The following is a 14,918-nucleotide window of genomic DNA, read 5'->3' as shown; positions in this document are numbered from 1 at the left end:
CACAGCTTCTATGCATGGAGTGCACCAATCAATTGATGAAGAGAATTGGCACCTGGAACCACACTCTGAGAAAGGCCTGGCGCAATAAATCGGCTGTGTTCGGCCTTGGTATGACGTTATTCGGTCTCCTCTGAATTTCATCCCAAAGATGTTCAATTGGGTTTAAATCGGGACCAAGGGCTGGCCACTGCATAATGTTGACACCGTTCTGCTGTAGGAAGTCCCGTGTAGCTCTGGCAGTATGGGTCCGGGCGTTATCATGCTGGAATGGCGAAATGTGGTATGACGTGGGGTCTGAGAGCTTGGTCGATGTAGCGCACAGCTGTGATGCCGCCTCCTCTCCCTGGACCAAGGTTCTGGAACACCACAGGACCGACTCTCTGGTTCAGGCCTATTCCACCCCATACCATGATGCTTGCACCTCCCCATAAGTCTCTGTCAATAACACATTGGTCTGTGTAACGCTGGGCACGTCGTCGTCATATTCATGTTCTGTCATCTGCAGTTGATACGCAGTACCGACTCTCATCTGTGAACAGAACAGTTCTCCATTGCCTGTATCGCCAGTTTTGGCGTTGTAGGGCAAACTGTAGACGTTCACGCCGATGACGAGGGCTGAGGATAGGTCCACGGTAAGGGCTACGGCAATGGAGGTTCCCGCTGTTAAGACATTGGCGTACTGTATCACAACCTGGCGGTCTTGTTGTCTTGTGGTCACCTTTAGTTTGCCAGTACGGGGGCGATCATTTGTGGTGCTGGTGGCCCGGAAACGTTGCTGCAGCCTGTAGATGGTCCGAACGTTGACCTGGATGTGATTGGCAACCGCTTGTGCAGTGTGACCAGCTTCAAGTCTTCCTAGCGCCTGGTTCCTCTGAGCTGTCGTGAGTCAAGGCATCCTGCTGACGTTGTAATATGAATGTTTCAACCAGGTTTGGGGGGCATTCTATAGGGTTGGCCCTTGTGAACAGCACGTGCAGAATGAGTTGCATGAAAAACATGGAGATTAGGTTGCGTTTTTTAGACCATTTCCAGGGTTCCATTCTGAGTTTGGGAAGGAATGTCTTTGCTCAGGTTAAGTTGGAGATGTTGTCAAAAAATATACAATCGAAACATTAAATGAGTTTACAGTTATCCGTTTCTGCGAAGGAAAATTCCAAACTGACGTTTCTTTTGCTGCTTAGTATATTTCAACAAGACTTAGCAGATATATCAAACAGATCTCGAAGTGGTGCCTTTTGCTATTTGCAGCTTTTTGGCAGTTATCTTTTTCATGATTTCCATGGGAACGACTTGGACTTAGTCTAAAAAAATCAAGTTGGGCTTTAAGTAGCTGTCAGATGATTTGTTCTTTCATATTTGTCATCTCCTGATGACTCTTGTTTAACTAAACTAATAATTCCTCTCATGTTGCACTTACACGTGGGTATTGTATAACATGTAGTACATTTACAGTAAGTCATGCCATGAATCGACACCTACATTTAAAACATCAGGGCCCTTATTCTTGAAACGTTCGTAGCCCTAAGAATTCTTAACTTTGATCGTAGCCAATGTGTTAAGAATGGGCTTAAAGAGTTCGTACGGCTACGAACGCTTTGAGAATAGCTAGCCAGACTGATAAGGCTTAGTAATTAATTAAACCAGACAGGATCCCGGAGAGGTGCGTTATGGAACCTTAAACTTTATTGGGTAATCTGGGTGGTGAATCTGTAACTGCTCATTATTTGTCTGAAAACTCCTTTACACACGTAGCTGTTCTTTGAACGATAAGTAGTAAACAATACCCTGGTCACAGAGTTAGACTGAATAAATAAAGACTGAATTTACAGTAACAAAGTATACAGTTGTTGTTTATGTTGTTCGTCACATTAGGAAACAGAAAACTCAATGATCAACAAGGACAAGATAGAGCAAAAGGGTCTTCAGATCGAAAAACTACTCTACATTGTGAAACAAATATGAAACATGTAATATAAAAACATTACCGATGAAGTGACGATAACAAAAAAACGTATTTCTACCTGGATTAAAATATGAATGATAATTTTCAGAAAACAAAAACTTGACCAAAATTTAAGTGACCGGTTAGTATAGTACCCGAATATTGTTTTCGTAAATCTGTAACTGGTTTATAAGTACAAAAAGAAACACATTTTGGACCAAGACAGATCCATATCGAGAGCAATAAGTATATTGTGGACATTCCTCGTGAACTCAGGGGCGATAGGGTAGCCTAGTCGTCAAAGCGTTCACTCGTCAAGTTATATAATGCAAAAATAGAGATGCTGCTACGTCAATAGCTAATCAACCACCCATTTAATGAAGTCTTTGATCATGAGACAAAAAAATTCTGTTTGTTGTTTTTCGAGTTCATACGACTTTTGGTGTAAACATATGTCCTTAATATTTTAAATTGATACTTCTTTAATGTGGACACAAGAAATAAGCTCCGAGCATTTACCATACTGGGAATCGAACTATGGCTTTCGGCGTAACGAGTACAAGCCTACACTGCCAGCCCCTGCGATATTAAATATTTGCTCATCGTCAGGATCCTTGGATTTCATCCAACGAAAGTAACACCGCTTCTTGAAATATCATAAATTCACAAATATAATCAAATATATTCAATGTTATATGACAATGAATTTGGTGTCAGTTTTATAGCATAATCCATGACGCCATGGAAGTAAATGAAATACACTGGCAAACAATTTACTTGCCATTGGGATCACTGCGTTCATCAAACTGGGGCAAGTGATTGTGGTCACCGTCATGTTATCTCGACTGCACTCTGTACTGTGTAGGGGGAATACATGCGAGAATAGCTATCCGCTCACAGGGAGAGGCGGTAACATCCGTTGTACTTACCTGTACTACGCTGTCCTTCGTCAAGCTTTCGAGGTAATTAACTCGTTACAGGTGGCATACAAGGTGATGTACTACCCCCTTCCTTGTGTATGCATTGTGTTAAGATTCTCTATCGTGTTATCTTCTATGTGTCAACAGTGTCCTTGTTTTTAACTGTATCGACGCCTTATCATTTCTTTGTTGTAGGCCTAGATTACCTATGAATTGTGGGAACGATTGCTTGTAATGTTACATGTATATATATATTACGCTGAAAACTACTGTCTTCGTGTCAAACTTTTAATATCCATGCATGCCCTACAATATATGAACCTGTAATATACCGACGATTGCGAAACAAGACACACGGATTTTGAAATCGACACACCACGTTCCACGATAAACATACATTATCATCACATTAGACTGACACCAGTATTGTATTTGTTGTGTGTGTCTGTCTTCCGTGTCTCTCTATCCTATCCTTTCACTTCAGTAGTATCACCCGATCACATTGTGTCTACCGTATATGTATAATCCTCTCTCTCCCCAAGTCTATCCCCAAGTCTTTGTTATTATGGGTGTGGTGGGTGCTATCACTGATTTTCAGTGACACAATTGATCTAGTTTTCACCGCTACTGTCACTTACGCCTGATGCAAACATTTCAGTGGATAATTTTTTTGAACAATTGGGTGATAATGTTTGCGAAAAGACAAAAATCGACTTTGGTAGTTTGAAATTGAAATGTGGAAACTGTTTTGTTTTGTTTTGAACATGTCACTTAAGTTCCCATAGGATCCCTTAATATTTCTAGTATCGTGTCTTTCCCCACTGGCTCTGCATGTACTCCGTGGCGTCATATTTCAGAATTGTTCATCTCCACATGATCCCTATCATTGTATCTACGAAAGTGTGACCTTGTACGCCCCCATGTCCCTCTAGAAGTGTGCCTCCTGGCCATTCTATGAATACTGTGTACGCCTGTAAATGTTTTCGTCAGTCCCCATGTGTCCCTCTATGTCTCCACACTATCATAACACTACTTGTGTAGTGAGGCCTTAACATGTCTCCAGCTGGGTGACACCATGCCCCTACTTCCTGGTCCGTGCCTTCCTCACCCTCTATCCCTGGAATGTACCCGAACCTGTTCTATCACACTATTTTTGCACTGTGCACCAGAACACATCTCCTGTCCTTCCTACCCATGCAGTGTGCTCATGCACACTTCTCCCTATCCTTCTGTCATCATATTTCTGCATTGTGCCCTTGTACATGCCCCGTCTGAAATGTTGTCTGTCTATGGTTGTACATGCCCCCGTCTGCAATGTTGTGTGTCTATGGTTGTACATGCTGTGTGTCTAAGGTTGAACATGCTGTGTGTCTATGGTTGTACATGCTGTGTGTCTTAGGTTACACATGATGTGTGTCTATGGTTGTACATGCCCCCGTCTCCAAGTATGTGTGTCTATGGCTGTACATGCCCCAGTCTGCAATGTTGTGTGTCTATGGTTGTACATGCCCCCGACTGCAATGCTGTGTGTCTATGGTTGTACATGCTGTGTGTCTAAGGTTGTACATGTTGTGTGTCTATGGTTGTACATGATGTATGTCTATGGTTGTACATGCTGTGTGTCTATGGTTGTACATACTGTGTATCTATGGTTGTACATGCTGTGTGTCTAAGGTTGTACATATTGTGTATCTATGGTTGTACATGCTGTGTGTCTATGGCTGTACATGCTGTGTGTCTAAGATTTTACATGCTGTGTGTCTATGGTTGTACATGCTGTGTGTCTAAGATTTTACATGCTGTGTGTCTATGGTTGTACATGCTGTGTGTCTAAGGTTGTACATGCTGTGTGTCTATGGTTGTACATGCTGTGTGTCTGAGGGTGTACATGCTGTGTGTCTAAGATTTTACATGATGTGTGTCTATGGTTGTACATGCTGTGTATCTATGGTTGTACATGCTGTGTGTCTAAGGCTGTACATGCTGTGTGTCTATGATTGTACATGCTAAGTATCTATGGTTGTACATGCTGTGTGTCTATGGTTGTACATGCTGTGTGTCTGAGGGTGTACATGCTGTGTGTCTTAGGTTACACATGCTGTGTGTCTATGGTTGTACATGATGTGTGTCTATCGTTGTACATGCCCCCGTCTCCAAGTATGTGTGTCTATGGCTGTACATGCCCCAGTCTGCAATATTGTGTGTCTATGGTTGTACATGCCCCCGACTGCAATGCTGTGTGTCTATGGTTGTACATGCTATGTGTCTAAGGTTGTACATGTTGTGTGTCTATGGTTGTACATGATGTATGTCTATGGTTGTACATGCTGTGTGTCTATGGTTGTACATACTGTGTATCTATGGTTGTACATGCTGTGTGTCTAAGGTTGTACATATTGTGTATCTATGGTTGTACATGCTGTGTGTCTATGGTTGTACATGCTGTGTGTCTATGGTTGTACATGCTGTGTGTCTATGGTTGTACATGCTGTGTGTCTAAGGTTGTACATGATGTATGTCTTTGGTTGTACATGCCCCCGTCTGCAATGTTGTGTGTCTATGGCTGTACTTGCCCCCGTCTGCAATGTTGTGTGTCTATGGTTGTACATGCTGTGTGTCTATGGTTGTACATGCTGTGTATCTATGGTTGTACATGCTGTGTGTCTAAGGCTGTACATGCTGTGTGTCTATGATTGTACATGCTGAGTATCTATGGTTGTACATGCTATGTGTCTATGGTTGTACATGCTGTGTGTCTGAGGGTGTACATGCTGTGTGTCTAAGATTTTACATGCTGTGTGTCTATGGTTGTACATGCTGTGTATCTATGGTTGTACATGCTGTGTGTCTAAGGCTGTACATGCTGTGTGTCTATGGTTGTACATGCTGAGTATCTATGATTGTACATGCTGTGTGTCTATGGTTGTACATGCTGTGTGTCTGAGGGTGTACATGCTGTGTGTCTAAGATTTTACATGCTGTGTGTCTATGGTTGTACATGCTGAGTATCTATGGTTGTACATGCTGTGTGTCTATGGTTGTACATGCTGTGTATCTATGGTTGTACATGCTGTGTGTCTAAGGCTGTACATGCTGTGTGTCTATGATTGTACATGCTGAGTATCTATGATTGTACATGCTGTGTGTCTATGGTTGTACATGCTGTGTGTCTGAGGGTGTACATGCTGTGTGTCTAAGATTTTATATGCTGTGTGTCTGAGGTTGTACATGCTGAGTATCTATGGTTGTACATGCTGTGTGTCTATGGTTGTACGTGCTGTGTGTTTGAGGGTGTACATGCTGTGTGTCTAAGATTTTACATGCTGTGTGTCTATGGTTGTACATGCTGTGTGTCTAAGATTTTACATGCTGTGTGTCTATGGTTGTACATGCTGTGTGTCTAAGGTTGTACATGCTGTGTGTCTATGGTTGTACATGCTGTGTGTCTGAGGGTGTACATGCTGTGTGTCTAAGATTTTACATGCTGTGTGTCTATGGTTGTACATGCTGTGTGTCTAAGATTTTACATGCTGTGCGTCTATGGTTGTACATGCTGTGTGTCTAAGGTTGTACATGCTGTGTGTCTATGGTTGTACATGCTGTGTGTCTGAGGGTGTACATGCTGTATGTCTTAGGTTACACATGATGTGTGTCTATGGTTGTACATGCCCCCGTCTCCAAGTATGTGTGTCTATGGCTGTACATGCCCCAGTCTGCAATGTTGTGTGTCTATGGTTGTACATGCCCCCGACTGCAATGCTGTGTGTCTATGGTTGTACATGCTGTGTGTCTATGGTTGTACATGATGTATGTCTATGGTTGTACATGCTGTGTGTCTGTGGTTGTACATACTGTGTATCTATGGTTGTACATGCTGTGTGTCTAAGGTTGTACATATTGTACATGCTGTGTATCTATGGTTGTACATGCTGTGTGTCTATGGTTGTACATGCTGTGTGTCTAAGATTTTACATGCTGTGTGTCTATGGTTGTACATGCTGTGTGTCTAAGATTTTACATGCTGTGTGTCTATGGTTGTACATGCTGTGTGTCTAAGGTTGTACATGCTGTGTGTCTATGGTTGTACATGCTGTGTGTCTATGGTTGTACATGCTGTGTGTCTGAGGGTGTACATGCTGTGTGTCTAAGATTTTACATGATGTGTGTCTATGGTTGTACATGCTGTGTATCTATGGTTGTACATGCTGTATGCCTATGGTTGTACATGCTGTGTGTTTCTATGGTTGTACATGCTGTGTGCCTCTGGTTGTACATGTTGTGTGCCTATAGTTGTACATGCTGTGTGTCTATGGTTGTACATGCTGTGTGTCTGAGGGTGTACATGCTGTGTGTCTAAGATTTTACTTGTTGTGTGTCTATGGTTGTACATGCTGTGTGTCTATGGTTGTACATGCTGTGTGTCTATGATTGTACATGATGTGTGTCTAAGGTTGTACATGCTGTGTGTCTGAGGGTGTACATGCTGTGTGTCTAAGATTTTACATGCTGTGTGTCTATGGTTGTACATGCTGTGTGTCTAAGGTTGTACATGATGTGTGTCTAAGGTTGTACATGCTGTGTGTCTGAGGGTGTACATGCTGTGTGTCTAAGATTTTACATGCTGTGTGTCTATGGTTGTACATGCTGTGTGTCTATGGTTGTACATGCTGTGTCTATGGTTGTACATGCTGTGTGTCTGAGGGTGTACATGCTGTGTGTCTAAGATTTTACATGCTGTGTGTCTATGGTTGTACATGCTATGTGTCTAAGGTTGTACATGCTGTGTGTCTGAGGGTGTACATGCTGTGTGTCTAAGATTTTACATGCTGTGTGTCTATGGTTGTACATGCTGTGTGTCTAAGGTTGTACATGCTGTGTGTCTGAGGGTGTACATGCTGTGTGTCTAAGATTTTACATGCTGTGTGTCTATGGTTGTACATGCTGTGTATCTATTTTTGTACATGCTGTATGTCTATGGTTGTACATGCTGTGTGTCTAAGGTTGTACATGCTGTGTGTCTGAGGGTGTACATGCTGTGTGTCTAAGATTTTACATGATGTGTGTCTATGGTTGTACATGCTGTATGTCTATGGTTGTACATGCTGTGTGTCTATGGTTGTACATGCTATGTGTCTAAGGTTGTACATGTTGTGTGTCTATGGTTGTACATGCTGTGTGTCTATGGTTGTACATGCTATGTGTCTATGGTCGTCAATGGCTGTGTAAAGTAAACATGCCACGATAACGCGTCATCTTACTATTATTGTCCTATCTGAAAAGATAAGACATGACCTTGCAACGAACACCATTAATCAATATAGAATCTGTGTGGTAATACCACTGGGTGTACACAATAAATTCGGACAGTTATATTTAACAATGTAAGGTTAAAAACAGTTATTATAAGTACATAATGTGGCATGTCAGTAACTTGAGTTCATGTTGTGGAAAGATACGGTTACCCTTTATAAGCTGTATCTGTCAATAAAGGCAGGTGTTCATGAGCAATAATCAATTCCTCGGGTCTCGATGACACATAATCAGACAGGTCACACATTGCGGCCACCTGACCCTAATCTCTGACGACAAGCATATAATAGTATTAAGGGCCCTGTTCTGCACTTCACACAGCACAGCGCGTGGATCGTTGTTACAAGATTGAATCTGACACCGGTATGTTTACACGACCATTTTAGTATGTTGTGCAGCAATTAACCAGAAGACATGTACAGTTTGATTGTTGTTTAACTTCAATCAGATAAATACACTGAGGATACTTTATATTTATGTGGTCAGTGATATTCAATTTTTTCATATGTGACCAATTCCATAAAAGGAGATATTATGTAAAAAAAATTATTGAAATGATACATTTCAATTTCAGATACTCTTGATGCTGTAAAGTGTCGATCCAGGCGCCAGTCATGTCGACCGAGAAAAGCAGTTATGTTGACAGTCCTCCTCCGCCCTATTCGGAGCCAGGTGAGTGTGGAGGCATGAGTCAAGGTGACGTTCTATGTCACTATATTAACTGATCCGGTAGATAGAAACCTAGCATTGAAAGGGCATATCAGTTAGGAGGTGTTACGCGTAGTCACGTGTCAGGAGGTCACTGATAACGGTTATTTTAGGTGTGCTGTTGCTATTGACTGCAATACCCGGGAAATATACAGAACGCCGACAACCCAGAATGTGAAAACACGTTGTGTACGTAGTTATTCAAACCTTGTCAACCCCTAAGAAGCTGTGTTACTTATATATGAACAAATATGTTTTACTGAAAATAAGCTCTATTAATACTGTGTATACTCGGCGTCATTAATGAAGGGTCAAGCTATTAGTAACACTATTTCAGTCTTAAAAATTGAAAATCTTCGTTTTTGTTTGACATATGTACAACTGAATGTTTTACACACTTTCTTAACAGTTTGAAAAAACGCATCAGGCCGTTGAAATGTCATTATTACGTTCTTTAACGTCCGATACATTTCTTTACAAATGGCACATCGGTCATGGTTTGATCACTCCTACTGGGCGTACTCCACTGCATGTGGTCGACGGTAATCTTACCGGACAGAGTTATCGGGACGAGATTCTGGCAGCTATAGCAGTGCCATTCCTGAAAGCTGTGCATGGCTTTTATGGTCGACCCTCTTTACTGCAAGACAACAACGCTAGACCTCAGAGGAATTCCTTAGACAGCAGGGCGTAGAGCGGATGGAGTGGTGAGCATGTTCGCCAGACCTCAACCCAATTGAGCCTGCCTGGGTTGAACTCAGTCGACGTGTGTGCACACGTCATTCAGCACCACTGGATCACCCAGGAATCCGCAGAGCTCTTGTAGAGATTCCGCAAGGTTTCTTTATGAACTTGATAAGGAGCATGAGAACAAGGTGCTCCTGGACGCGCTTGGACTGACTGAGTTTAGTTTTACGCCGCTTTTAGCAATATTCCAGCAACATCATGGCGGGGGACACCTGAAATGGGCTTCACACATTGTATCCAAGTGGGGATTCGAACCCGGGCCTTCAGCGGACGCTTTAACCACTAGGCTACCCCACCGCCCCTGGACGCGCTTGGGGCTGAGGTTAGATGAAATTGGGTTTAACGTCGTGCTTGAGAATATTTCGCTCATATGACGACGTGCATGCGTGTGTATGTGTAGGTGCGGCTGCTTGTACTAGCCCAGACTTAAGCTGGTTTTATAGTGCTGAGATACCATGCCGCAGTGAAGCATGAATACCCCACTCAGACACATTATACTGACTCCGAGCCGACCAGTCCTTGTTGTACCTATTAATGCCGAGCGCCAGGCAGGGACAAACAAGTACCATATTTTAACGTCTTTTGGTATGACGCGGTCGGGGATCGAACCCGCGACCTTCTGCTCTCCGGGCGGACGCTCTAACCACTACACCACGGGGGCGGTCGGACGCGCTTGGAGGGTACACAAGATGTTAAATGACCGAGTACTTTATGTTTGTCATTTTCATTATTGGGAGGTTGGTGTATACAACTGATGTTTGTTAGTGCTGTTTGAACATTTTGTCTGTATGTTACGATGTGCCCCGTTTGTGAGGTGAGGTGAGGTGAAATTGGGTTTCACGTCGTGCTTGAGAATATTTCGCTCATATGACCATCCCGTTTGTCAACACATTAAACATTATAATGACAGTCATAGTTCTATTATTTTCTAAACTTTTCTTTACACGTGCTATACGTGCTATATATCATTTGACCCTTTATTAATGACGCGTAGTATATATGGTTCGTTTCAATCCTTTGCGAAAAAAGTAAAGAAGATATTTTACAGAGAACATGAATTTCAACATGATAAATGATTGAAATGAGTATATGTTTGTGGTCTAACAAGGCACGGGCACTTATCAACAACCATCTATAATGCCGCCACCGCAACAACAGCAGCAGCAACTCGTCACGGCTGTGACTATGGCACCGAGCGGCACAGTTGTCATGTTCCCACGTGAACCGACGTTACTCACGTGTCAGTTCTGTCGGGCGACTGTCACCACGACGGTGGAGATGGTCAACGGGGACGCAACACAGCGAGCTGTTCTCATATTGTGCATACTTTTGTAAGAACAATTCTATATCCTTAGTGCTCCCCTGTAATGTCCTCCTGTGTTTTCAGACAGCAGAAGCACGTGTCTTTGGAATCCCGGACGGTACATTGTCGCGTTGTTGCACTTTGGTTAATTTTGCCGATTTTTGCTTGTTTTTGTGAGGGCGGAACGCGACAATGCGATAATGTCCCTTCTTGAATCCCATACATGTCTCCTTCTTCCGCCGCCTTACACCTGCAGTGTGCTACCATTGTACATTGTTTTTACCATAACAGGGTTATGTTGTGTTTCGGAGACTGTTTTCCGCCTTGTAACGTTCTGGGTTTATTCAAATCCAATGTTTTTTTCAAATGCACACTTTCTTTCACCTGGCAGTCTATGTGTAGCTCACGCACTCACTCATTCACTCAATCATTTCAGTGGCGTTATCGGAGCGTTAATTCCCCTGTGCATGGACTCCACCAAAGATGCTGTTCACAAGTGTCCCAACTGCGGCGTCGTGCTGGGCATGAATCCTGGCCAGTTTTGTTAAGGGAAGTACCAGCTCTGAAGCAAGTGCAGTATATGGACTGTATTGTATCAAGGGTAGTTGCTTGTTTTATGACTATTCATTAAAGCCAAGTGATATAATTATGTAAGAATATTAGTTGATATGCTGGTATACAGATCCAGTAACTCTGATTACATGCGTAGTTTGCTTTGGGTAGTCTTGCAGATTTCATAGCTTTTCTAAGCATTGCGTTCCTCCATCACCTGTGAACACATATGCTATGCAGTATAGTCGCTATTTGAAACCATCAGAGCGCCGGCTGCTTCTTATATGACGGAAATCACAGAATACAATACACAAACGGCAATACTTCTCTCGTAACACTTCACAACAACAGCCTTGTGCCTACATGCTACACACACCCTATCGCTATCAGCGCAGTTCAGTATCAGCACAACATTCCCGCAGAGTGCAGAGTTCATTTACCCGAGAGTTGTCCATGCCTTCGTTGCTTGACAAAAATATCGCTATCAGCACAGTGTAGTATCAGCACAAAATTCCCGCAGAGGGCAGAGTTAATTTACCCGAGTGTTGCCCATGCCTTTGTTGCTTGACAAAAATTGAAACACGTCATCACTGCAAATACCGGCATATGTTTTCACGGGTCATGGAAAGGAACATTTTGTATATATGTGGGTTTAGAAATGGATATTTTGACATCAAACAAGGTTTTCCAATGTTTAGTTCCCCGCTGTATCCATACTGCGTAATTAATAGTATGTCATATGACAGTGATGAATAAGCGAAATCATTTTTTATTTTATTTAGATTATATATGTATTGTTACGAACAAAATCTCGTGTGTAAATATTCATCAAAACGATATCAAACATTTCTCAATGTTTTTCCAATGTCAGTCTGTGTGGTGAGCCTCAAAACAAAACGTGGATGACAGACACATATTGAAATGACACGTTTGTAAATACAACAATTTCTGCCTAAAATGTTTAACCCAAGAACAAGATTTATGAAACATTTACTTAAAAGAGTTGTGTAGTTTTTCGCTGTATATTGTAAAACGCTAATAAACTGTGCAGCGACTGTCTTTGTCAATTCTGCTTGGTGGCGAACTGCTAATATTGATATAATGTAACGTTTTAGGACCGACAGTTTGACATTAGGTAGACCAGTGGTATCCTTTGAAAAAACCGTTCCTGAAAATGTTTGAAAAAATGTTTGTTCTCAGGTTTTACCCCAAAATGAATCATTCATGTTTATATTCCAAACTGAATGAGCTGTTGGTGTAAAAACTGTTTCAGATTCCTCAATGTTTTTGTTTCGTATTGTGATGTATGAAGTCTCAGGTCTCAAACAAAGTGGTTTGGGCATTCTATTTTTGTCTTCCCTAAACATTCCCTGAATATTCTAATACCAATGACACACAGATTATGTACAAAGTTTTCAATCTTTTGAGCAAAAAAGATGAATCATAAAATAGAAGATGTTACAGTGACGTATCGGAGCAGATAAAAATAGGTCTCTGATTAGTGGAACAACCGTCACCAGAAGTAAAAGTGCACCAGTGAAATTTAATTATGCTTAAGGAATAAGGAGAAAGTCCTGTGTTAGCACGTTTACGTTCAATTTTTTTTTGCATCTTGCATCGTAAATGGACTTCCTCAGGTAATAACGCTTGGAATCGAACCCAGAGAAAAGATCGTGGCACCCTGAACACTCCTGGGACATCTGAATGATCAATCCACTCCTTCCCAAACACCAATCATGTCGTGTAACACTGGGTTCAGTGGTGAACCGGTTCGGTGTGGTGTGCGCCAAAGCTTTGGTTTCTGAATTTGGTTTCATTACGGTAAATTTAAGGAATGATCAGATCAGAGAAGATAATGTACACTTGGGAAGAGATTGAGATTTCTTCCGCAAGTGGAATGAGACGGATGACCAGTAGTCAAGATATCTGTTCTTGGACGGAGTCGATGACGGGTGACCTGGGCAGTCAGATGATACCGACGGTGGATCTCCAGTACCGCGGACCAGTGAAGATCCGGGTTAGAGTTGATCTTCAGTAACCCATGCTTGTCGTAAGAGGCGACTAACGGGATCGGGTGGTCAGGCTTGCTGACTGGATTGACACATGCCATCGTTTCCCATTTGAGTAGATTGATGTTCATGCTGTTGACCACCTGATTGTCTGGTCCAGACTCGATTATTTAGAGACCGCCGCCATGTAGCTGGAATATTGCTGAGTGCGGCGTAAAACAACAAACAAACAAACCATACTGCCTAAGGACTGCATATATATATACATATATATGTTCTTGCTTTCAACGGATATCAAACAAAACCACATGATCGAAATTGCATTAGAGGACTTAAAGTATGCAGGTGCATGTCACAGTAATGATGTCTGTCAATATTGCAACTCATACCATCGTCATTGCGTAGAACGATGCTGCTGATCACTGGATTTTCTGGTCCTCGATTATTTACAGACCGCCGACCCATATAGCTGGAATATTGCTGCGTGCAAACCAAGCTAAATCCTGTGTAGCTCGGCCTTTGTCTACTTTGAAAAGGTCAACGTTACGCTTGAGTGTATAAACGTCCTCACCAAGGAGGGACATTCTCGCATTGTCACATTCTCACATTGTCGAACTTTCGTAGATTAATATAAGCGTTATAAAAAAACACACAGCGAAAATGCAAATTAAATGGCCAAAATGTCGCCAATGTGGTTAATTGTTGATTGTTTTGTAAAGGCGACATCGCGACAATGTCCCTGCCAGGATTCCATAGTACACACCTGCGTTGTTTGATGCCGTGTATCATGTAAAACACCAACGCTAAAACAGACACCACAATCGTCAGTTTAAAATCGATTTCCTTCATGATGACACGCAGTTGAAACATTATGAAACATCGCATATGACTTAAAATGACCTTTTTTATCAATTTCAACATGTACATTTCTTCCAATATGGTGAGTATTTCATCCCAGCGCGCACCTGTATCTCGTAAACGCCAACTATTGTGTCTTCCAGAATAGAAGGGCCGGTAGAGTAGCCTAATGGTTAAAGCGTTCGCTCGTCACGCCGAAGACCTGGGTTCGATTCTCCACATGGGTACATGTGTGAAGCCCATTTCTGGTTTCCCCGCGGTGATATTGCTGAAATATTGCTAAAAGCGGCGTAAAACCAAATTCAATAGAACTATTGTTGCGCTATTGTTTGGCTTCGTGATATTTTACACATGAATCGAAACTAGATGGGTGCTTAGCAACGATTATTGGAAATTATGTATTAGAAAGCTGCTACACACAGGTACACAAACCATCAGTGTTAGTTGGTAGTAGTTAACTTCTTTGTCCGTGTCTGACCCCGGCTCAGAATGTCCTTGGTTCGAATCCCATTTCGGCACTTACGGATATTTTATACACAGAACATAAACAGAACAGCAAACAATAATTA

General features: G+C 42.2%; 1 protein-coding gene across 3 annotated transcripts; it reads left to right on the top strand.

Moving 5' to 3' along the window:
* Window positions 1–2,770: 2,770 nt before the first annotated feature.
* Window positions 2,771–12,537, top strand: LOC124256231 (lipopolysaccharide-induced tumor necrosis factor-alpha factor homolog). Of its 3 annotated transcripts, none has more exons than XM_046690199.1 (4): window positions 2,771–2,904; window positions 8,747–8,844; window positions 10,736–10,958; window positions 11,367–12,537. In XM_046690199.1, exons 2-4 carry the CDS (start codon window positions 8,787–8,789, stop codon window positions 11,476–11,478), a joined length of 393 nt encoding a protein of 130 aa, XP_046546155.1. In that variant the 5' UTR covers window positions 2,771–2,904; window positions 8,747–8,786; the 3' UTR covers window positions 11,479–12,537. The 3 variants fall into 3 exon arrangements, with proteins under 3 accessions (XP_046546155.1, XP_046546156.1, XP_046546157.1); XM_046690200.1 differs by having other exon boundaries at window positions 2,782–2,934; XM_046690201.1 differs by lacking the exon at window positions 2,771–2,904 and adding an exon at window positions 8,499–8,535.
* Window positions 12,538–14,918: the final 2,381 nt, after the last annotated feature.

This window comes from Haliotis rubra, unplaced genomic scaffold (assembly GCF_003918875.1).
Source record: "Haliotis rubra isolate DU_JTF1 unplaced genomic scaffold, ASM391887v1 Scf620, whole genome shotgun sequence".
Classification (NCBI taxonomy): Eukaryota; Metazoa; Mollusca; class Gastropoda; order Lepetellida; family Haliotidae; genus Haliotis; species Haliotis rubra.
Note: the sequence above shows the minus strand (reverse complement) of the source record. Positions and strands in the feature narration are given on the sequence as shown.

Coding starts and splice junctions, on each gene's coding strand:
- LOC124256231 (XM_046690199.1), top strand. CDS start 8,787: ATGTCGACCGAGAAAAGCAGTTATGTTGACAGTCCTCCTCCGCCCTAT. Junction 8,845..10,735: donor TCCGCCCTATTCGGAGCCAG/GTGAGTGTGGAG, acceptor TGGTCTAACAAG/GCACGGGCACTTATCAACAA. Junction 10,959..11,366: donor CTCATATTGTGCATACTTTT/GTAAGAACAATT, acceptor CAATCATTTCAG/TGGCGTTATCGGAGCGTTAA.